This window comes from Ambystoma mexicanum, chromosome 3q, assembly GCF_040938575.1.
Source record: "Ambystoma mexicanum isolate Mex_15411 chromosome 3q, UKY_AmexF1_1, whole genome shotgun sequence".
In the NCBI taxonomy this organism is placed as follows: domain Eukaryota; kingdom Metazoa; phylum Chordata; class Amphibia; order Caudata; family Ambystomatidae; genus Ambystoma; species Ambystoma mexicanum.
The window spans coordinates 572,382,050-572,404,351 of NC_090926.1; the positions used below are offsets into that span (position 1 = coordinate 572,382,050).

At 48.4% G+C, this 22,302-nt stretch overlaps 1 protein-coding gene across 2 annotated transcripts in view; it reads right to left on the reverse strand.

Moving 5' to 3' along the window:
- The window catches only part of LOC138582748 (stress-70 protein, mitochondrial), a 1,916,616-nt gene that overhangs the window by 313,466 nt on the left and 1,580,848 nt on the right, over nucleotides 1-22,302 (reverse strand). For both annotated transcript variants that reach the window (XM_069654348.1, XM_069654347.1), the window contains one exon: nucleotides 16,938-17,032. In XM_069654348.1, coding sequence (XP_069510449.1) covers nucleotides 16,938-17,032 — 95 coding nt within the window. The remainder of the gene's footprint in view (nucleotides 1-16,937; nucleotides 17,033-22,302) is intronic.

The window sequence follows — 22,302 nt, forward strand, 5'->3', positions numbered from 1 at the left end:
GGTCTGCCAGAACTGGGCTCTCTGCTTTTGCACAAGTACCGTATAGTCCGGATATATCGTTATCCTGGCCCCGTTCCTTGTGATGTTCCCTCCTTCTCTCGAGAAAGTCAGGATTTTTTCCCTATCCTTAAAGTTCATAATTTTTGCGATCATTGGTCTTGGTGGTGCTCCTGGGCGCGGTCTTCTAGTCAGCGCCCGGTGTGCCCTTTCTACCACGAAGCCTTGGGATAGGGTCTCTGCTCCCACTTCTTGGATCAGGAGGTTCTCTATGTAGTTCGTGGGGTCCCTTCCTTCCTCCCCCTCTGGCAGCCCCACTATTCGTACGTTGTTGCGCCGGGCCCTGCCTTCTGCGTCTTCAGCTCTGCGTTCTAGTATATTAATTCTTTCCAGTGCTTCCGACATTTGTGTTCGCGAGGCGGACACTTCCACTGAGTTACTCTGTGCTTGTTGTTCCACTGTTGTCATCCTTTCCGCCAGGTTTCTCGTATCTTGTCTAAGAAGTCCCACATCTACCATCACTGCGTCTAACTTGCCTTCTATCGACGTCTTTAACGCCCCTATGGCTTCCAGTATGCTGCTTTCCACTTGCCTGATCTCTCCTTGCGTGGCGTATGACTCCGGCGTGTCTTTCTCCTCAGCCCCTGGCTGCTGGTCGTCGTTCTTCCGGGTGAATGTCTCCATGACTGTTTGTCTCCCTCTGCCGCTTTTAGGCTTGTCTGGCATGTTAGTACCCACTGCTCTTGGCCTGTAGTTGGGCCCTATTCAGTCTGGTTTCGTTTGTGCTTCAGTGGGTCCTTGCTCAATTCCCACACTCGCTTCCACTCTTCCTGCGTGTGTTACCTTTTTATTAAGCGATTTCTCTCTGTGTCTTTACCCTCTTTGTTCGTTTGCCGTGTCTCTCTCCGGTGTTCTCTTCCCTCTCGCTTTTGGGTGGTTGGAGTCTGTGCCTTGCGTGAGGCGGCTCTTCCCCCAGCTTCTGCCTGTGTGGGGGGGGTCTGTTTGTGCTGGGTGGATTTGTGGTTTGTAGTGACTGTTACGTTCTCTCCCCCGCTTGCTGGTTATCTGTGAGGCAGCTGGTTGGGGTGGTGTCCGGGTCTGTTTGTAATTCTTTTGCTCTCCTCGTTACTAAGGCGACTACCTTCTTCTCTTATGTCGTCTCTGTTAGGTCTCGGGTTTCCTGACCCGCCCCGCGGTATGTCTCTTGTTCCCTGGGCCTGGTTCCCGTGTCTCGGCGTTACCTCCCTGCTCGGGATCTCCCGCTGCTTTGCCGGCTCTGCTAGTCACCTCTGCGGCAGGGAAGGGCTCTTCTTCGGTTCGATCTGTGGGCCGCTTCCTGTCCGTGGGTCTCGGCGCCTTCTTCCTTCCCCGTTTGGTGTCGCGCTGCTTCTGTAGTGCTGTCTCGGGCTTCTCTTCCTGTTGCTGCCGTCGGTGCCTTGTCTCGCTGCCGGTCGGGTGATGCTCCGATCCTGCTGGGCTGGGCGTTGATCTGCTGTCTCCCTCGGTTCCGCTCCGGACTGGCAGGTAAGGGCTCTTCTTCAACGATCCGATCTGTGGGCTGCCTCGTATCCTTCCCTGCTTCTCCTATCGGGTTCCGCTGCTGCTGCTACGCACCTCTGCGTTGGCAGGGGGAGGGTTGTTCTGGGTCTAGTCCGTGGGCCGCCTCTCGTTCTCCGCTGTCTCTCCTCTCGAGGTCCCTCGCTGCACTGCTGGATCTCCGTCGTTGCTGCTCACTTCCGTGTCGGTCGGGAGAGGCTCTTCTGCGGTCCGGCCTATGGATCGCTCTTCGCTCTCCGTTTCTTCTCGTTGTGGGATCCCTCGTTGCTCTACTGCTGCTCACCTCCGCTTCGACGCGAGGGAATCTGCCTCGGTTCAGTCTGTAGGCCGCTTTCGATCCGTTCTGCCTCGCCTTCCGGGTTCTCCGGTTGTTCTGCTGGGCCTCCGCCGCTTCTACACTCCTCCGCGTCAGGGGAGGGCTCTCTTGGTCCGGTCCACGGGTCGTCTCCCAGTCTCCGCCGCCTCGTCTCTCGGGGTCCCGCGTCGCCCTTTTGGCTCTCCGCCGTTGACGCTCACCTCCGCTCTTCTGGGGCTCGGTCTGTGGGTCTCCCCTCGCCTCCGCTGCCTCACCGTTCAGGTTCTTTCGTTGTTCCACTAGGCCCCCGCTGCCGCTGCTCGTCTCCGCATCGGCTGGGGAAAGCTGTTCTCCAGCTCGGTCCGCGGGCCGCTTCCTGTTCTTGAGCCGCGCCGTCTTCACCTTCTCCGGGTCGGTGTCGCGCGGCTATCTCTGCAGTTGGCGTCTCGGATTTCTGCCTCTCTGGTGGTGTTTCGGTCCTGCCTGCGCTGGATGTTACTCAGCTATCTCGCCCGGTTCCACTCCTTCCCTTCGGCCTTCTTCGTGTGTTGAGCCGCGGGTCTCTTTTTCAGCTCCGCGCGCCCGCCATTTTGTTGGTGGTGCCGCGCGTCTCTGTCTCTTCTCGTTTTCGCTCTTCTGGCCTCCGTTTTTCGTCGGGTCTTCTCCCGTGTGTGCCTTGGGTCTTCCGACGCCTTTCCCTGGCGTTTGTTTGGGTTTTCTTTTCCTAATATACGCCTTTCTCAGGATCTTTGGTCGGATCTGATGGGAGCCTCTCGGAATCTGCTCACTCTCGCATGGCCGCCAAGCCACGCCCCCACCACCAACAAAGTTGTCTTTAATGTTGCAACTTGATATCCACTGAAGCCAGGGGTTCAAAGGGTTTAATGCTATCGCTGTTAGCATGATATTCAGATCCCAGACCAGATGTAGTCTTCTTAAGGTAGAAACAACCTCACCAATCCCTATAGGCCACCTTTTACCACAGGTTTTGCTGAGGAAAAAGAAAATCACCTGTTCTGAATTTCTATATGTGCCTACCGCCTCTTCATGTGTTCTGCAAGTCTCTACCTGCACACCTGAATGGGTTAACGTAAGCACAGACTGATAATACATCATCCAAGGTGCACGCCAATTGACCAGTCCCTTTCTGTTGGGCCCAGTGAAAAAATCATGTCCACATGCTTCTATTTTGAGCTCTTCTGGAATCCTTTCTAGCTCTTTGAATTATATTCAAATTGTCCTCCAAGAGGGTATCGTGTTGTAACGTTAACTTCTCAGGAACAAGGCTGCTAATGACATAGCCTGAGGTTGCGTGTGAAGCACTGATCCTCTCTGCTGCAATTTCGTTCTGGACATTTCCAGCTTTAGCGGACCCTGGAATGCCATCAGCGTCAGATCAGAAAGCCACGCTCTGGAATGCCATAGAGGCGTTACCAGTATCAGGCTGCAATTCCTGGAGATTCTGAACTTGCTCAACACTCTGTATCAGCGGAATAAACAGGAAAGTGCAACAACCATTACCGACAAATCCACCTGCAATGCATAGCCTATTGAATTCAATTCTGTCCATGGCCCTCAGATGGTGCAAATCTATTGCATTTGGAGTTGCTGCTCATTGCAAACATGTCCATCTCTATGGGACCCTACAGTCTGAATAGATCCTGCATTATCCACAGTGAGTTTCACATTCATACGTACTCACTGGGAGCCTGCCGGCCTCGTATTGTCTTGCCCCAGTATGTGAGCTGCTCTCTGCCATATACCCTGTTCTATTGCCCAGCCTGGAGGTCAAAGAGGTATCAGGCAGGGGAATCAGGTTTTCTCTTATTTGCTGTACTATGACATTGATGTTGTACTGTCTGTTAAGAACAGTCCCACCATCCTCTGCAGCAAAGGTAGGAAAGAATTTCGCACAAGTAATATGTCCTTCAGTTCTAGGTAGCTTATGTGCCTCTCCCGGTCACTGACAGCCCATGAACCATGGGTTGTATGCCTTCCAGATGTAGCTCCAGATCTCTCTATAGTGAAGAGTAACGGCATTCAACTCATGAGTTTGCTCTCTGATCTGCCCCAGAAAAGATCTTCCTTCAAAGATATCGCTTTCCGACTGAGAACAGGTCTTCTGATCCTGGGAAGCTGCTAAATGTAACTGCAGTCTTCTCATATTGAGTCTTGCAAGAGGAACCATCAGAATGCATGTCGCCATTAGGCCAAGCCGGTGTTGGTACCACACACTGATGTGTTGGGTTCTGGATAAGAAGTGTGTCACTGTTGCCAGAATATCCCTCCTCCTGTTCAGGGTAGGGAATATTTTGGCCTGAACTGTGTCCCATTGAAACCGCATCATGTTAATCCTACGAGTTGGAATTAATTCTAACTACTATGCATTGACCGAGAACCCCAAGTCAAACAGAGTATCCATCAGTGACTGGAGTGTTCAAGACGCTTGTTCATGAGATTCAGCTCCGATCAGCCAGTCATCTAAATATGTGTTGACATAACTGGTGTAGCAGGGTCCCCGGCCCAGTCCTCACCCATTAGGGTGAAGGCTGGCGCAGGGTTCGCAGTGAGGGAAGGAGGCACTCTTTCATTGCTTCGGCTCAGTAGGGCTACGAGCTGAACGTGACATTTGGAGGGAAGGAGAGAAGAGGTTAAGAGCGGAGAGGGAAGCAGAGGGGGCAAAGCGAAGGGAAGGGGAGACAAAGATAGATCCCTTCCACCCCCCCCCCCCCCGGATCACTACAGCATTTTTGACACATCTTTAAGTTACATGGCATGTTTTTACTGGTATTTTCGGGCAAAGGTAACTTCAAGTGTGTTATCACATGGCTATACTGGCATTTTGATGCAGTGTAACGCTCACCTGACTCCCACGGAGGCGCTGGCCTCGTTCGCGCTGTTGTGACCTCGTCTAAGGTGATGCGCAGGGGTTGGGAGACGGACTGGACCGGGCCCCAAATCTGGCTTGTCTGACTCGCAGAAGTATCCTTCTGTAGGTGAAAACAGAGGGTTAATGTCTGTGGGGTAATGCAATCGGCCTCCCACTTACCCCTCTCACCCTCCTCAAAACCCTTCTGTGCTTCCCCGTAGCGTCTCAACTTAGGGTCTGGAAGGACAAGCTCTCCATCCTGCTTCTGATGCAGGGGCGCGTTGGTATCCAGTTACTTCACTGGATTTTCGGATTGGTGAGAACCAAACTTGCTAGGCTTCCAGGTAAGTTTTTGATAAGTGGTTCCCCTTGTGTCCATGCATTAATGTTTTAATGCTAGTGTCTTTTTCCCCATAGGGGCCGGGGTACGGAATGCTGGGGAACAGGCACCGACCCGAGATGAGAGCTGAAATCCTTGTGGAAATCAGGTAAGTCTTTAATGAGCGTCTTGGTAATGTCTTTTCATTCGCTCATTAACGCTGATGTCTTTTTCCCCTTAGGGGCCGGGGTCCGAAAATGCCTGGATGCGGCGCGGACCCGAAACGAAAAGGGAATGACCCAGCAGGTAAGTCTTAACATGGAGATTTAGCTTCCCTTTTCCCTTCTTTCTCTCACCTTCGTTATTGTCTTTTCCTCCCTAGGCGCTGGGGCGCGACTGTGAATCCGGATGGTCGCTGCAGAACATGGAAGCGCCCTGTAAGATGAGTAGAATGAGGCGCTGCAGCGATCGATGTGATGTGCTTTTAAAAATAAATGTCTTCCTTTTCAGGATCGTCGGCGAAATGTCTCCGGGATGCAGATTTAGCAGGTAAGGCCTTTTCTTTCTTCTGTTCTCTTGTTCCCTTCCTTTGCAGGTGATTCAGGATGCTGGCAGGCGTGGCAGAAGTCAGGATGCAGGAGCAGACACGGTGAGCGTCCAGCTGCTAGATGCAGAACAACGCGAAGCACGTGTGGCTGATCGGGTGTGGTTTAAATAGCCTTGGAAGAAGTTCCTAGAATGTGTCCTTCCTCCAATCAGGTATGTATCCTTCCCCGACCACGCCCGGGTGGTAAATGAGTCCCACAGGTAAAGTAGTTCCTTTCAGGCCTCAAGGAGGCCGTGGTTCTGCAGCATGGTCTGCATCAGGTAAGTGTACCCAAACACTTTCATAATGAGCCTGGCGCCTATGGTGCCAGGACTGCCAGGACACTGTCCAAAGGGCCCCTATAAGGGGTTGCTGGGACCTTCCCCGGGGACTTGATGTCCGCTTTCGAGGACGCAGGGCCTGAGCCGGCTCCCCAGGAGCGGGCATCGTGACAGCACTCCCCCCCAAGGCCCCTCCCAAGGTTGTTCCCTCCGGGGGTTTTGGTGGAATTTCCTGACTAATCGAGGTGCATGCACATGGTCACTGGGTTCCCACGACCTCTCCTGAGGTCCGTACCCCTTCCAATCAATTAGGTAGAAAAGCTTTGACCTAAACATTTTTTAATCTAAAATGTTCCTCACTTCGAATTCGGGTTCCCCATCTATTTCAATAGGTTCTGGAGGTTTGAGTAGTCGGGTTCCGGGTACCACTGGTTTCAGAAGTGACACATGAAAAACAGGGTGAATTAGCATATTAGCTGGTAAATCAAGTTTAACCGCTACTGGGTTAATTATTGCCGTAATAGAATAAGGTCCCAGATATTTTGGGTTAAAAGTTCGGGGCCCTTTGAGCGGTAAATGTCTGGTAGCTAACCACACTTGATCCCCAATCTGATACGGAGGTGCTTCACTCCGATGTAGGTCAGCATTCTCCTTGTATTTTCTCTTGGCTTGTTGTAAATGCGTGGTTGCCTCTTTGAAGGCTCGGGTAATGGTAGAATGCAGATGTTCTACTGCGGGCACTCCGAGGTTCTGAGGTGAGTCGAGGTTTGAGGTTCGAGGGTGATGTCCAATAAAAGGTATAAAAAGGACTATGGCCAGTTCCAGAGTGTACCGAATTATTATATGCGTATTCGGCTATCCAAAGAATGTCTTTCCAGTTGCTTTCAGATTGCTGTAACATACACCGTAAGTACTGCTCAAGGGTCTGATTTGTCCTCTCAGTCTGACCATCGGTCTGAGGGTGGTGACTGGTCGATAATCTTACGTCGATTTGTGCCATTTGACAACATTTGCGCCAGAAGTGGGAAATGAATTGGCTTCCCCGGTCAGAGATTAGTATAGATGGGAATCCATGTAGCCGAACAATATTTTCGAGGAATTCTTTGGCTAGGACAGAAGTTGAAGGTAAACCTTTCAAAGGAATGAAGTGGGCCATTTTGGAAAACAAATCCACAATTACCAGAATGGTATTGTATCCCGAACAAGGAGGCAGGTCTGTAATAAAATCCATTGATAGGGTGTGCCAGGGTGCTGGCGGTACGTCTAGAGGTTGGAGGAGACCGGCTGGTCTTTTCTTTTGACCTTTATTTTGGGCGCAAACACCACAGGACATCACAAAAGATTTAACATCTTTTCGCCAAGAGGGCCACCAGAATTGTCGTTTCACCTTTTCCATTGTCTTGGCAATACCGGGGTGTCCCTCTATTAATGTATCATGATAACCGGAAATAACTAGTTCGTGTAAATCCTTGTGTGGCAGGAATAAGCGTCCTTGGTAATAAGGTAAACCATTATCTATGGTAAAGTCTGATCCCTTTTGTATCCAATCTTGTAGGACTGTAGGGTCCAAGAGTTGTTTCACTCTGACTTGAATGTCTTCAAGCGTCTGTAACAAAGTCATGCCTAGGATTCTCTGTTCGGGAATTATTGGTACTGGTTCTGAGTTTGTATCAGGTTCTCCCATTCCAATTCGGGATAAGGCGTCTGCTTTGCCGTTCTTGCAGCCAGGTCGATAGGTAATCACGAAATCAAATTCAGCGAAAAACAAAGCCCATCGGAGCTGCCGTGATGACTGAGCCTTGGCGGTTTTCAAATACTGTAAATTCCGGTGATCAGTGATCACTGTGATGGTATGTCGAGCGCCAAGCAGGTAATGCCGCCAGGCTTTAAAAGCAGACTTTATGGCTAACAGTTCTTTGTCAGTGATTGCATAATTAATCTCTGGTGCCGAGAATTTTCTGGACAAAATGCTACGGGATGCAGTTGGTTGGTTTCGGCATTTCTTTGAGGCAGAACTGCTCCCATGGCTAGGCTGGATGCGTCAGTTTCAACGACATACGGGAGATCTGGACGTGGGTGTTTCAATATAGGTGCAGAGGTAAACTTAGCTTTTAAATCCTGGAAGGCCTGCTCGGCTTCTTCAGACCATTCAAAACGTTTATTTTTCCTCAAGAGTGCAGTAATGGGTTGTACTATGCGTGAAAATTCCGGGATAAACCTGCGATAGAAATTGGCAAAGCCGAGCATGCTTTGAACCCCTTTTACAGAGCTAGGTGATGGCCATTTGAGGATGGCATCCACTTTTCTTGAGTCCATTCGGACTCCTTTGGGTGTCAGGATGAAACCGAGAAACTCAACTTCTGTGGTATGGAAAACACATTTCTCCAGTTTACCAAATAGTTTATGTTGGCGCAGTTTTTCCAGAACTGCCCTAACATGTTTTCTGTGATCAGATTCCGAAGAAGAGTACACTAGAATGTCATCGATATAGACAACAACACAAACATTGATGAGTTCCCGAAGGACATCTTTCATGAAGAATTGGAAGGCAGCAGGCGCATTGCACAACCCGAAGGGCATTACCTGGTATTCGAATAATCCATACTTAGTACGGAAGGCCGTTTTCCATTCGTCGCCTTCTTTTACTCGCACCAGATGATATGCCCCCCGGAGGTCTAACTTGGTGTATATGCAAGCGTCCTTTACCTGGTCAAGGAGTTCAGGGATCAGAGGCAGAGGATAACAGTTTTTAACCGTTATCTGATTCAATGCGCGGTAATCGATACAAGTTCTGAGGTCGCCTTCCTTTTTAGGCACGAAGAACAAAGCCGAGGATGCTGGGGACTTTGACGGGCGAATAAAACCATTGGCGAGGTATTGATCCAAATATTGTCTCAGATGCAGGTTCTCAGGTTCGGTAAGGGCATAAATCATGCTACAAGGGGGTTGTGCACCGGGCACCAGATCGATTTGGCAATCGTACGATCGATGAGGAGGTAACGTGTTGGCCTGTTCCTTTTGGAAGACGTCCTGAAAGTCTTGGTACTCCGGAGGCAATTGCATGGAGGCAGAGGTTACAGATGCTAGATTAATCTTCAGGTTTTCTGGATAACAGGTTTGTGCACAATCCGGGAAGGTTATTCTCTTAGCTCGCCAATCAATTCGAGGATTATGTGTCTCTAACCAAGGAATTCCAAGAATAACCTGAAACTGTGGGGCCCTGATTACATCAAACACAACTGCCTCCCGATGGCTGTCGGGACCAATAAGAGTCACCTCAGTAGTGGAATGCGTTACCGGTCCAGAGGCAATTTCAGTTCCATCTACTGTGGTGATGACGTCTTTGCTGGTTTTAGGACGGAGAGGCAGGCTAATCCTGGAGACCAACTCACGGTCCACATAATTTCCAATAGCCCCGCTATCGATGTATGCCTTTATTGCATGCAACTGCTTAGGCTGTTCTGGATCTACGAGAACCATTGGCACTATGAAATGCGAGGTCTGAGAGTTAGTTTTCAAGCTCGGCAAGCGGACCCCTACGCTTGTCGGGCTGAGTCGTTTCCCGAAACAGAGTCTTCAAGGTTTTTATCAGCAGCCCCTACCGCCTTTCGGGGCGGTTTTGCCGGGCAATCTCGTAGAAAGTGTCCAGAGTTCCCACAATAAAGACATAACTTTAATTGCTGCCTCCTTTCACGTTCCTTTTGAGTTAAAGGTCCTTTAACCCCACCAATTTGCATAGGCTCTGAGACATCAACTCCCTTGGGGTTAGGGTGGGTCTTGACCAACACCCGGGTCTCAAACCTGGACCGATCTGCTTTTCTGTTCTGGAGTCTGTGATCCAATTGGACCACTAAGTCTATATATTCTGTGCATTCTCGGGGCGGATTTACAACTTGGGCCAGGACATCTTTAAGTTCTCCACGTAAACCTCGATAAAATAACGTGATTCTCTTATCCTCTGGCCACCCAGTTTCTACAATTAGTCTATTAAAGGTTGCAATGTAGGATAGGAGATCCTGATTGCCCTGTTGCAGGGATAGAAGTTCATCATCCAGAGCCTGCCCCTGAGAGTGTCGAGCAAATAACCTTTCCATGCTTGCTTGAAATCCTTGAAAATCATGGAGAATCGGATCATCCTGAGTAACCAGTGGAACTGACCAATCGGCAGCACAGCCGCTGAGATATGACAATACAAAGGCTACTTTGGTCTGATCATTAGGGAAGGCCCCAGGCCTGCATAGGAAGTGCAAACGACACTGATTCATGAATACGGCAAATCGTTTGGGGTCCCCAGCAAAGCGTTCGGGTGGGGCCAGCGGCATGTTTCCAGGTAGATTAATATGCACAGGGTTACTGGGAACCACAGGAGCGGGGTTCCCACCGGAACCGGGTAGAGGAGTTTGTCCAGCTTGACTTTGCAAAAGCTGTCTGGCCAGGTCATCAGTTCTTTCCTTTGATATTATTAATTCCCTCTTGAGGGCATTAGTCTCTTGACGAGCGGCATGTACTTCGGCCCGTAATTCCCCCAGTAATTGGGCCAACTGATCAGTCTCAGACGTTTCCATAGCGCCTGGGTGTGAATTTGTAGGAAGGCTTTGCGTTCTGTAACGCTCACCTGTCTCCCACGGAGGCGCTGGCCTGGTTCGCGCTGTTGTGACCTCGTCTAAGGTGATGCGCAGGGGTCGGGAGACGGACTGGACCGGGCCCCAAATCTGGCTTGTCTGACTCGCAGAAGTATCCTTCTGTAGGTGAAAATAGGGGGTTAACTGTCTGCGGGGTAATGCAATCGGCCTCCCACTTACCCCTCTCACCCTCCTCAAAACCCTTCTGTGCTTCCCCGTAGCGTCTCACCTTAGGGTCTGGAAGGACGAGCTCTCCATCCTGCTTCTGATGCAGGGGCGCGTTGGTATCCAGTTACTTCACTGGATTTTCGGATTGGTGAGAACCAAACTTGCTTGGCTTCCAGGTAAGTTTTTGATAAGTGGTTCCCCTTGTGTCCATGAATTAATGTTCTAATGCTAGTGTCTTTTTCCCCATAGGGGCCGGGGTACGGAATGCCGGGGAACAGGCACCGACCCGAGATGAGAGGTGAAATCCTTGTGGAAATCAGGTAAGTCTTTAATGAGCGTCTTGGTAATGTCTTTTCATTCGCTCATTAACGCTGATGTCTTTTTCCCCTTAGGGGCCGGGGTCCGAAAATGCCTGGATGCGGCGCGGACCCGAAACGAAAAGGGAATGACCCAGCAGGTAAGTCTTAACATGGAGATTTAGCTTCCCTTTTCCCTTCTTTCTCTCACCTTCGTTATTGTCTTTTCCTCCCTAGGCGCTGGGGCGCGACTGTGAATCCGGATGGTCGCTGCAGAACATGGAAGCGCCCTGTAAGATGAGTAGAATGAGGCGCTGCAGCGATCGATGTGATGTGCTTTTAAAAATAAATGTCTTCCTTTTCAGGATCGTCGGCGAAATGTCTCCGGGATGCAGATTTAGCAGGTAAGGCCTTTTCTTTCTTCTGTTCTCTTGAGCCCTTCCTTTGCAGGTGATTCAGGATGCTGGCAGGCGTGGCAGAAGTCAGGATGCAGGAGCAGACACGGTGAGCGTCCAGCTGCTAGATGCAGAACAACGCGAAGCACGTGTGGTTTAAATAGCCTTGGAAGACGTTCCTAGAATGTGTCCTTCCTCCAATCAGATATGTATCCTTCCCCGACCACGCCCGGGTGGTAAATGAGTCCCACAGGTAAAGTAGTTCCTTTCAGGCCTCAAGGAGGCCGGGGTTCTGCAGCATGGTCTGCATCAGGTAAGTGTACCCAAACACTTTCATAATGAGCCTGGCGCCTATGGCGCCAGGACTGATGTTTTCTATGAGCCTGGCGCCATAGGCGCCAGGACACTGTCCAAAGGGCCCCTATAAGGGGTTGCTGGGACCTTCCCCGGGGACTTGATGTCCGCTTTCGGGGACGCAGGGCCTGAGCCGGCTCCCCAGGAGCGGGTATCGTGACATGCAGCAAGTCTAGCTACTGCTTACTGTGGCATGACATTTTATTAACTGATCATCTGTGATGAAGCAGGCGTGATCAGTGTTTTTACAAGTCAAGACTGACCTACACTGGAACCATTTTAGAAATGGCTTATTATTGTGGCATGCCAATTTTAATGGCCAATCCAACAGGAGTACTGGCATACATTGGCAGAGTTTTCTTTCCCACTTTATTATTTTTACATAAAATTACAAAACAGAAGAAAAACAAACAGTCTTTTCATACCATGAAAGCGTTCGCATGTCTGATGGCCAATTTTCGTAGTGTGTTTTTTTTCTAGATTTCCACACCTTTATTATATGTTTAATAGCCATCAACAATGCTCTATCAAACCAATCTAGGGATTCACATATATCTCCACTCCTGTTATCAACTGACAGAAATAATACTGACTTAAAGGTTCGAGGGAATAAATCATTTACCACCAAATCAACCCGATCCAGAACATCCTTCCAAAAATCTAACACTCTATTACATTCCCAAAGCATGTGCTTGAAGGTCCCTCTTGAGTAATTACATCCCCAACATAAATCTGTATCTGCCAAACCTCTCCTATTCATCCTCACAGGCGTCCAATAAACATGTCCTAAAACGCACTGATGAATGTATCTCAGGTTTAAATCAACTTTAGCTTTCACAGCTGCTTTCCACGCATAATTCCACGATTCTTCAGACAACTCCACTTCCAATTCTGCCTCCCATTCCAATCTCAATTTATCCCAAGAGTTCAAAACACATTACTGTAGAGGCATCAGCTTAATAAAGGTCGAAACCACCCCTGGTGGTGTAGTGAACAATTCACAGATTTGAGGTCTACAATCTAAGGGTGTGTCTAACATCTGTAATCTTTCTCTCAGCAACTGCTCTAGAGATCTATATCTCCTAATCTCCCGATTGTACAGTCCATAACAGCTAACCAGATCCTCAAATGGAACCATCAATCCTTCCCTACAGACATTGCCTATCTTTAAAATACCCTTATTGGCCCATGCTCTCCAATAAAGCATTTTATTTTCAATTTGCAGGCCTGGATTCAGCCAAATTGATGCCGAATCATAAAAACAAAGACTGTCCACATTCTTCAATCCAAGAAACTACCATTGGTTCTAATTTTGTCCCAGAGTTTGGTATTCTTCCATAGGAATATAAACAATTCACAGAAAATGGGTATAATCTTTCCCGTTCCATCAAAAGCCAGAAAGGGTCTGAATTGTTTCTTTCCCCAAAGTTATAGGATGTTTTTTTTAATAAGAAACCCTTATAATAATTTTCCAACTCCGGGTAACCAAAACCCCCATCCTTAATTCTATGTATCATAATAAATTGTGGAATCTTTGGCCTATTTCCCTTCCCCCATAAGAAATCCATAAAAAGCCTATCAATACTCTTGAGTATCTTCTTGGTAAACCAGAGAGGGAGAGACTGAATGTAATATAAAACCTTGGGCAATAACATCATTTTTATCGCATTAATTTTAGCCCAAATGCAATCTATCCACACTTTATATATCCTTGACCAGCATTTCTTGGCAGAGCCAGCTTTGACGTGTTTTATATAGTATCATTACTGACATTATGAGCAAAGCGAACAGGAGTATGCTTTTACATGGGAATACTGGCAGGAGCCAGCATGAAAATGTATGGGTGGAGCCAGCATGAAAATGTTTTTAATACTAGTACATATTGCGAGGAAAGGCATGAAACTGATTTGGGAAATGTTTCGGTTCACTTTTGGTGCCTTGGACTTACAAAATAAATTGCAAACTGTCTGGCCTTTTACCCAATTTGTCACAGAAAGTGTGCTGTATAGGGCATCATTTTAACCCATTATTCAAAACATTTATTTAGACCTGTTTTCGTTGGTTTGGCCTCCCTAGCTATGCTTGGTCGCTCTCGCATACTTGTGGCAAGTATTTTCGCCTGCCAATAAAACAACTTGGGGGCCAGGAACCGCCTCTTCTTTTTACGCTAGGTGACACATTTAAGCTTTGATCAAAAAACCTGTGTGGCATGCTTGTGCCATGTGAGCTTGGGGGAGGAGGGCAGCCCCCACAATGGCTCTCAGGGGTGGGGGTGGGTGGAACATTCTGTGCTATGCCACTGGTTGACATGCAAGTAAGCATTCTGCAGGTCCAGGGCACACAGTGAGTCCCCTGCACACAGAGCCTCTGCAATCTGGGTAGGAATCACCTTCTAGGAGCAGTGGTGTCAGAGTTCACTGTACTCCGAGTGGAAACTCAAAGTCATGGACGCAGACATCAATGCTTTTTGGGTTCAGAGACAGTTTTCAAGGACGGGGGCGAATAAAACCCTTTAGGGGTGGTCCTCTGCTGTTTCGCCTGTTTGTACTGGGCAACCAATCTGGCCGCCTCGCCTTCCTTTCCTGCAAACCTCTGAATCCTCAAATGGACCTAGTTATAGAGTCAATTTTGGATTTGTTCTGGGAAAACAGCTTTTATCCTGGATTAGTTAGAATAGCCAAGGATGTTACGGTCTGTGCGCTTGCTTTCATTTTAGTTTGTTCATTGTCTGTGGATGACTGGAAAAGCTCAGTACCCTCAAATGGCAGGTGTAATATTCTGTCCTGCACATCACCTATGAATCTAGTGGTGTGCCTCCCCAAAGACCGTCTCATATCTACCCCGATGCATATACCTCTGGTAGAGTTATCAATACGACCCAATGAACATTCTAGCAGATCTTTGGAAACCAGTCTTGCCTGTGCCAAGCCTGATTTAAAAGGCTGCCTGCTTCTCAATGGGAAGACATTACGCAAATTCAAATGTTTCTCTACATAACTGCTGATTTGCTGAGGATAATAAAGCATCCGCATTTGCTAGATGCAGGTGCAAGACAGGGCATGTGTGAGACTTTGCCCAGAGTTTCTTGGCTAGCACCAATACATCTCTCTGTATAGGTATCCCTGATCTAGAAGATGATTGAACCACTTGCACTTCTCCTAACACTCCAGCCTCTGGGTGCTCTTGTTGTGGAGTAGGCACACTCAGGAATTGAGCCAGGCCCTCCATCCCCAGCTGGAAATCTTTTGCCAAAGATGTAACCTCTGCTTCTTCCATCTCCTGATCTGTTTCTTTGCTGTCTGGGACCAGATAAGGTGCATCCCCTGCTTATTGCCTTATTTACTGACACTTGGTTCTCTGCATCCTGATGCAGAATTCTCACTTTTTGTGTCACCGCTGATACAGCTATGGCCGGTGATGGCGGATGCGTAGGAGGAGGTGGCAGTGGTGTTGCCAACTGGTGACTCTGAGTTTGCAGCAGATCCTTCAGCATTACCTCCTTGATTCACAATAGCCAACATCTTAGGGACTTTGAGATTTAAGAACCTCTCAAAAAAAATCTATCCTCACATGCTGGTGTGCTCTGTACCAAAGTACCAGGTGCAGCTGCGGTCAGGGTCTAAGTTGATGCAACCAGCACCCTGGGGACTTGTCTAGTTTGCTGTGCCCACGGCTCATAGTATCTCCACGTACTGGAGGTTGATGGGTATGAGTTGCACAAATAAAATTCTCCCGCCGACCATTCGACTCTCACCGCAGGATTCAACCATTCGACCCTGACCATAGGACCTTGGCTTGGCATTAATCTCCACACAGGATGTTATGCATGGGTTTTAGATGACTAATCAATAGCTCTTTCAGACAGTGGGAAGTCTGCAGAAGATGGTGCTTTGTCTGACATTGCCGCTCTGGAGGCGGACCTTTCTCATTGTGCCAACATTTTGTGTCTTTCAGATTGCTGAGGTAAATTGGGAATGCACGTGGAAGCATTATCCATCATACAGCCGTGAAGAGGAGGTTGTGAAAACCCTTGCACTAGTGTCCGGTTCTCTTTCGGACTTTGGAGAAAACTCCAGGAGGCTTGGTGTTCTTAGTTGTAGAGCTGGTAGTCCTGCGTAAAGGCGCCCAATAGGGACAAGGCCTGGTGGCACGACGTGAAGGCCCCTCAGGACCACATTCAGGTAACAGGGCTTTTCACCAGCTCGGCGCCAGTCCCAGTAGAGTCAAGGGACCCCGCAGCACAACTTCTGGAAGCTTTATTGGCCTTTGTACTGACACCGGTGACAGAATCTTTTTACGACTCCTTCCGGCCAGAGAACTGCCCGGAAAAGAGTCCCCCCCCTTATAGGGTCTCTTGGTATAGAGAAGTGAACTTGCCTTGCCATTTCTTGGTTTTCTCTGTGCAAACTCTTTGAGATGGTCTAGCATCTACTTCGAAAAGATCTCTCTCCACTGCACAAGCCCGTTCTTAAGCAATCTCATCATTAAGAAGTCACAGGCGTGCAAGAGTCCCACCAGTTATCAGATCCCAGACACTTCAAACAGAGTGCATGAAGGTCTGAGGTAGCTAAGGGACTCTCATACGAGGTGCACCTAGTGAAGCCAGATGAATCCGACATATGCCAGAGGGACTAGGCCACCGAAGGCTGGGGCTGAGTAATAACAAAGAAAATGGAGTGAAAAATAGCATGTTGGGGTGTCCTCGAGGAAGTACGCAGCAAGAAATAGCATGGACGTGGTGCAGGTGTCCATTCCCGTTGCGTGGAAAAAGTGACTGAGGTGTAGCGCAGAGGGGTATGCTCAATCACGCCCACTACTTGCCTAAATTAGAAATTTAATAGGAAAGTGCATATTTTGCAGTGCAAAAGGCCCTGGTTCCGTCCCCATGCTGGGACATCCATACAATATGAAGGAAAGGGGACGGGATGTAGAAGTATTACAAGATGGGAATGGTGTGTGCAAAATAACTTTATCAAGTTTGAGTGAACCAATGCAAAGCCTCCTTTTTACATGAATGAATGTAGAAAACTGAAATCCGGTACCATATGAATGGGAATATGGGAACATGTTACTGTAATGGTTATATTCCGTAAGTCATAATGGAGAACCTTTGTCATTGTGGTTTGCAAACTTTCTGTACAATACTATCAAACATTAAAAGAATCATTTTACAGAAAAATAAAACCTTTGAAAGATACCTTTTTTCGTCTGTCTTCTTCAGCATACTTCTCTGCATTTTTCACCATGTTCTCAATGTCATCTTTGCTTAGACCACCCGAAGACTGAATTACAACTGAAATTACAAAGAATTTGAAGTACTGCTTGCATTGCATTCAATGCTATGAAGTTTGCAGAGAAAAGACCCAACATGAATTGCTTTGATTTAAAGTACACCAGTGTCTGTCATTCATGTATGCAATTAATTTATATTAGTTAAAACATGCAGAAGCAACTACATAATGTGTCCCAGTGGTCCTAAAAGGGTTATATTTGATACAATGAAAGCACTACAGAATGAAGATTACCCTTGCTTACTGCGCAGGGAATCTTGATTCTATTAAACACACGGAGGTGAGCATTACGCTTCAGCTTTTTTTAATCTACTCTTCCGCAGTTTCAACAAATACACTGAAAATGACATCAACGTCCTCATTTTATTTTATTATTTCAAAACTACATTTCCCTTTCTTCACACTCTTTACACTTCCTGTTCTCGTCCTCTGGCCACTTCCTGCCCTTTGCTCCACCTCTTCTTTGGATGCTCTGAACTGTTCCTTAAACACTGCAACTGTAACCAAAAGCCACACAGAAAGTCAACCCTGTCCCTGATAACTCCTCAGGCAACAATCTTCTCTCCAACAAACCAGTCCTGCATGTTCAAGCTACCGCTCACACACTCCTGCTTCGCACTGCCATCCGGTCAGCTGTTTTTCTGGTCGTCTCCTGTCAAATCATCAAGAACATCATTAGGGGTGGAGAATGCACTGCCCTACACTGCCCATAGGGGACAGAATTGGTAATACAGTTTCCACATACAGTGCATGTGCTGGGCGGGAAAGTAATGCTTGCCTGTGTGTCTTTAATAGAATCAAGACTCCCAGCGCAGTAAGCACGGGTAACCTTCATTCTATGTCTGGACCGGAGGTGAGCATTATGCTTCTTCAAAGCTCTGTACCACTGCTTTTGCTAAGGACACCACTGGTTTGGAATAAAAAGTCTTAAACAAACTGTCACTAGACCAGTCCGCTGCTCGTAAGATGTCAACCAGTGCTACACCTTCTGTAAGTGCCTTGGAAGCCATAGCTCCTCTCACTGAGTGTGCCCAAAATCGTGTCAGGTCGATACCCGCTTGCTGCATGATCTTGCAGACACACCTGGCGATAGTGGCTGTCGCTACCACTTGAACAGCTTTCCATGCGCAATCAAAAATTGAGACACTCCTGCCAGATGGAATTCCACCGTCATGTGCTCGCACTCCCGGATGCAAGCCGACACACACAACTTTGGTTGACCGGTCAGGTAGGGATACGAAATAGAAGAGTTTGTCTTTGTGCTCTTAGCGAGCATGAAGGCAACTCCTTTTGGTCCGTATGTCTTCCTATCTACCTCTAATGCTCTAACGTCCGAAACTCGCCTGCATGATGCTAGGCACAGCAACATTACTAGCTTCCCAGACAACCGAGTCATTGACAAGTACTTGTTCGCTGGCGAGCTCTATAAATTGTTCACTTCCCATAGGTAGGTGTATTTCAGGATCGGGGGAAAGCGAAATTGAGCCCCTTTCATGAGCCAGACTACTGCCAGGATGGTCCCATGGCAGCGCTAAGTCCACTGGTGTGTGGCCCGCTGAATCGCTGACCTATATACACCTATCGTCCTGAAGGCTTTGCCTTCTTACAGGAGGGATGCTAGAAAATTAAGGACCGCTACTACACAGACAGAAACGGGAGGAATACTTCTTCCTTCACACCAGCTTTTCCATTTGCCATGCCACGTCGTAGCTGCTGCGTGTGGAAGGGGGCCAAGCGTCAGAGTTGAAATACCAGGCAATGCCCATCTCCCTCAGATACCTTAAAGCCATCAGAGGGAGTGTGCCCCTCACTCTCAGAGGATGAAACGACCCAGCTGGGTCGGTGAGCAGGTGCACACCTGATGGGAGAGTCCTCAGGAAATCTGAGGAAAGTTCCATCAGAGCTGGAAACCATACTTGAGATTTCCATATAGGTGCCAGGATCACTATCATCACTCTCTCTCTCTTCAGACCTTCACTAGAACTCTGCTAATCATTACGAAGGATGGGAATGTAAAGTGCAGCCCCCCCCCGCTCCAGTCTTGAAGGAACGCGTCCATCCCCAGTGAGCTCAGGTCTAGTCTCCAGCTGAAGAATCGACTTGTTTGTGTGTTCAGCCTGGAAGTGAACAGGTCAGTGTGGATCGGCTCCCATAACTGATCCAGCTGTTAGAATAGGCCCTTGTTGAATTGCCAGTCGCTGGAGTCCATCCAGTGACGCAAGTTCCAATCGGCTACCACACTGAGGGTCCCGGGAAGGTATTAGACGGCACTGATATCCCTGTCTGTAGGCAGTAGCACCAGAAGTCCTTTGCTAATTCTGCCACAAGTCTGGACTTTGTTCCTCATAGGTGGTCTATTTTCCTTGACTGCTGAGATGTTGTGCATCTGCAGGAGTATGCTTTTATTGCGAATGACCCAGCTAATAGTTCTAGACAGTTTATAGGAAGCCGTAGTTCTCCTGAGCTCCATTTGCCTCTCGTCTCCAGAGCGCTGCACCGAGCGCCCCAGCCCGTTCTGCTGGCATCTGATTCTATGATTAGGTCCGGCCAGTCTCCGAAGATGGTGTTCATGTTCTGTAGCCACCACTGTAAATCTGCGTTTGATTCCTGATCTAAAGGTTTCGTTTGGTAGTATCTTAGGCCCTGCTGAAGGTGCCTGATCTTCAGTCTCTGAAGGGCCCTGTAATGTAAAGGCCCTGGGAATATGGTCTGCATAGATGATGCTAATAGTCCTAACACCCTCACCAAAGCTCGCAGGGAGATGACTTGCCTGGCGAGGCAAGCTTTTATCTCTTTCTTGATATCTCGTATCTTCCTCGCTGGGAGTTCGAGTCGCTTTCTTCGTGTCCACTACAAAGCCTAGGAAAACTAGTCTTTTTGCCGGGGACATGTCTGACTTTTCCTGGTTCACTAGGAACCCCAGGGATGTTAGGTGGCTCTTCACCCATCCTGTCTGGTACAATAACATTTCCTTGTCGCCAGCAGAAGAATATCGTCAAAGTATATTAAAAAACGTATGCCTTTCTCTCTGATAGCTGCCGCCACTGGTCTCATGAGCTTGATAAATGCACATAGCAGCAAGGCGAGACCGAACGGCATTGTCTTGAATTGCCCTTTCCAGCTGAACGCTAGAAAGGGGTGATACTCTGCATCTACAGGGATCATGAGATAGGTGTCTTTTAGGTCTATCCTTGTTAGCCAGTCGTCTTTCCTTAGAATGTCTCTTAGCTGATGGATACATTCCATGTTGAAATGCTTGTATATTACCCAGCTGTTTAACTCTTTTAGGTTTATAACTGGCCTGACTTTCTCTTTCCTGTGCACCAGGAACATATTTCTCAGTAATTTGGGGGCCTATGTACCAAGTTCGATAGCTTCCTTTCTTTCGAGCTGGGTCAGCTCGAGAAGAAGGAGGAGTCCTTTCTCTGCTTGCGACATGCAAATGGGGCTCGGGGTCGTTACTTGGAGCGTGTGTTGTATAAATTCTAGCTCTAGCCATTGGGTCATTTGGAGCACCCATGCATCGCTGGATAGTGCACGCCAGTTCTGCCAGAATTGCAACTGCCTCCCCTCTATGGGTCTCACCTGTTCCTGTTTCCTGCGCTCTCCCGGCTCCTCTGCTTCTCCCTCTGGTTGGGAAGAAGGAATCTTGTTGCCTTGATTCACAGTAGTAGGCTCTGACACCCAGGGGTCTTCAGGATGATGCAAAATGACCGGCTGCACGAGAAGTTCTTTATGGAGGCTTACACCTTATCCAGGGAGGTTTATGTCCTCACCAACCTCCCCATTTCCTTACCAAATGCTTCCCCGAAGAGTAGCCCTTGTGCAGCCTCTCCTGCCTCATACATAGTGAGGTTGTTCAGCTTTGCACTGATTTTCAAGAGAAGCCCTCTGCTCCTCTCGGAAGAGATTGCGCAATTAGCATTGCCCAGCAGACAAACTGTTTCATGAGCTCAATTGGCTAGGGTATCCGCGTCTACGTCACTTGTGTCCCTGGTCCCCTTCGGTGAGATCCAGTACCTTCTCCTGGCAGCTCTTCCATACCCCTTCCTGAGGTCTTTTGATGTCTTTGTGAGAATTGCAAGCTTTTTATGGTCAAGTTCGGCGCTTCTGACACCTTGCCTGCTAGATCTGGGCACGGGCATTACCCCCTCATGTGCAGTTTTGTGTCTTTATCTAATGTCTTTCTAATTCTCTTTGCCATATATTTTGCCACTCCAGGCGATGGCTGCCAGTCTGAGGATCAGGGGTTCCTGATGTCTTCTGGATTGAACATGTCCGACATCTCTGAGTCTGCCATCTCCAGATGTTTCTCTTTCTGGGCTCTCTTGCCATTTTTGGGTACTGGCCACTCTTCCTTCAGCTTATTGTCCTCCACCTGTGAGAAAGCTGTAGCCTTTGGTGACTCACCTTCTGAGCCAGCGTCGGTAGCTCCCATACTCTCTTTCCCCGGGGCAGAGGTCAGGAGGCATGGCCCTGCTTCCCTTTGTAGAAAACCGTATTTCTGCTTGCCAAAGGCGTCAGCTGGGGCTTGTTGTTCTACCCCACACTCGAGATCCGGGGGAGCCTGAAGGCTCTCTTTAGCAGCAGCCTTTGTGGGTGTGCTTTTTTTTAAAACTTATTTTGGTGCTTTTATGTCTCTGGCCCAGGATGGATTCTTGCAGGGCCAGTCTGTCCTGAATAGGCCTCACTCCTTCAGCCACTGCTTCCACCAATGAGTTTCCGATCACCTGTTTTAAACTAAACGCTAGTTCGCTCTGCGCTTGCTCCCCCTCACTCCACTCATAATCCGACATGTCTGCTGTGCGAGGATCTCTTAAGGTGCTGTGTGCCTGAACTGCATGTCCACAGGACTCAGTTGGTTTCCTTTTTTTTCTCAGTGGTTATCTATGCACCTCCAGATATACATGTATTCCCAGCAGCTCTGCTGATCAATCTTATTTGCACTTGAGTGTGCTGGAGGTGTGTGTTGGTTATTCTATCTGACAATATTCAATTGTCTGCTTTGATCGCCGTGTAGCTTCTCAAGGAGCTTGTGATGAGCCTGTTGTACGCAGCGCATGCTTTTGGCCCCACTGCTTTGATGGCTCAGACGTCTCAGTGCCGTATAATTGAACATCGTTATCTCATCTTATTGTTAGCTCCTTTCGTTTCCTCCGATAGTGGCACACATGGGTAAATTAAGCCGATTCGCATTTGCGATGCCGCTATAGCCACCCCCTCAACGGACAGGGCTGCTGCACTCCTGCAGCTATGCTGGCCACTTCTAAAA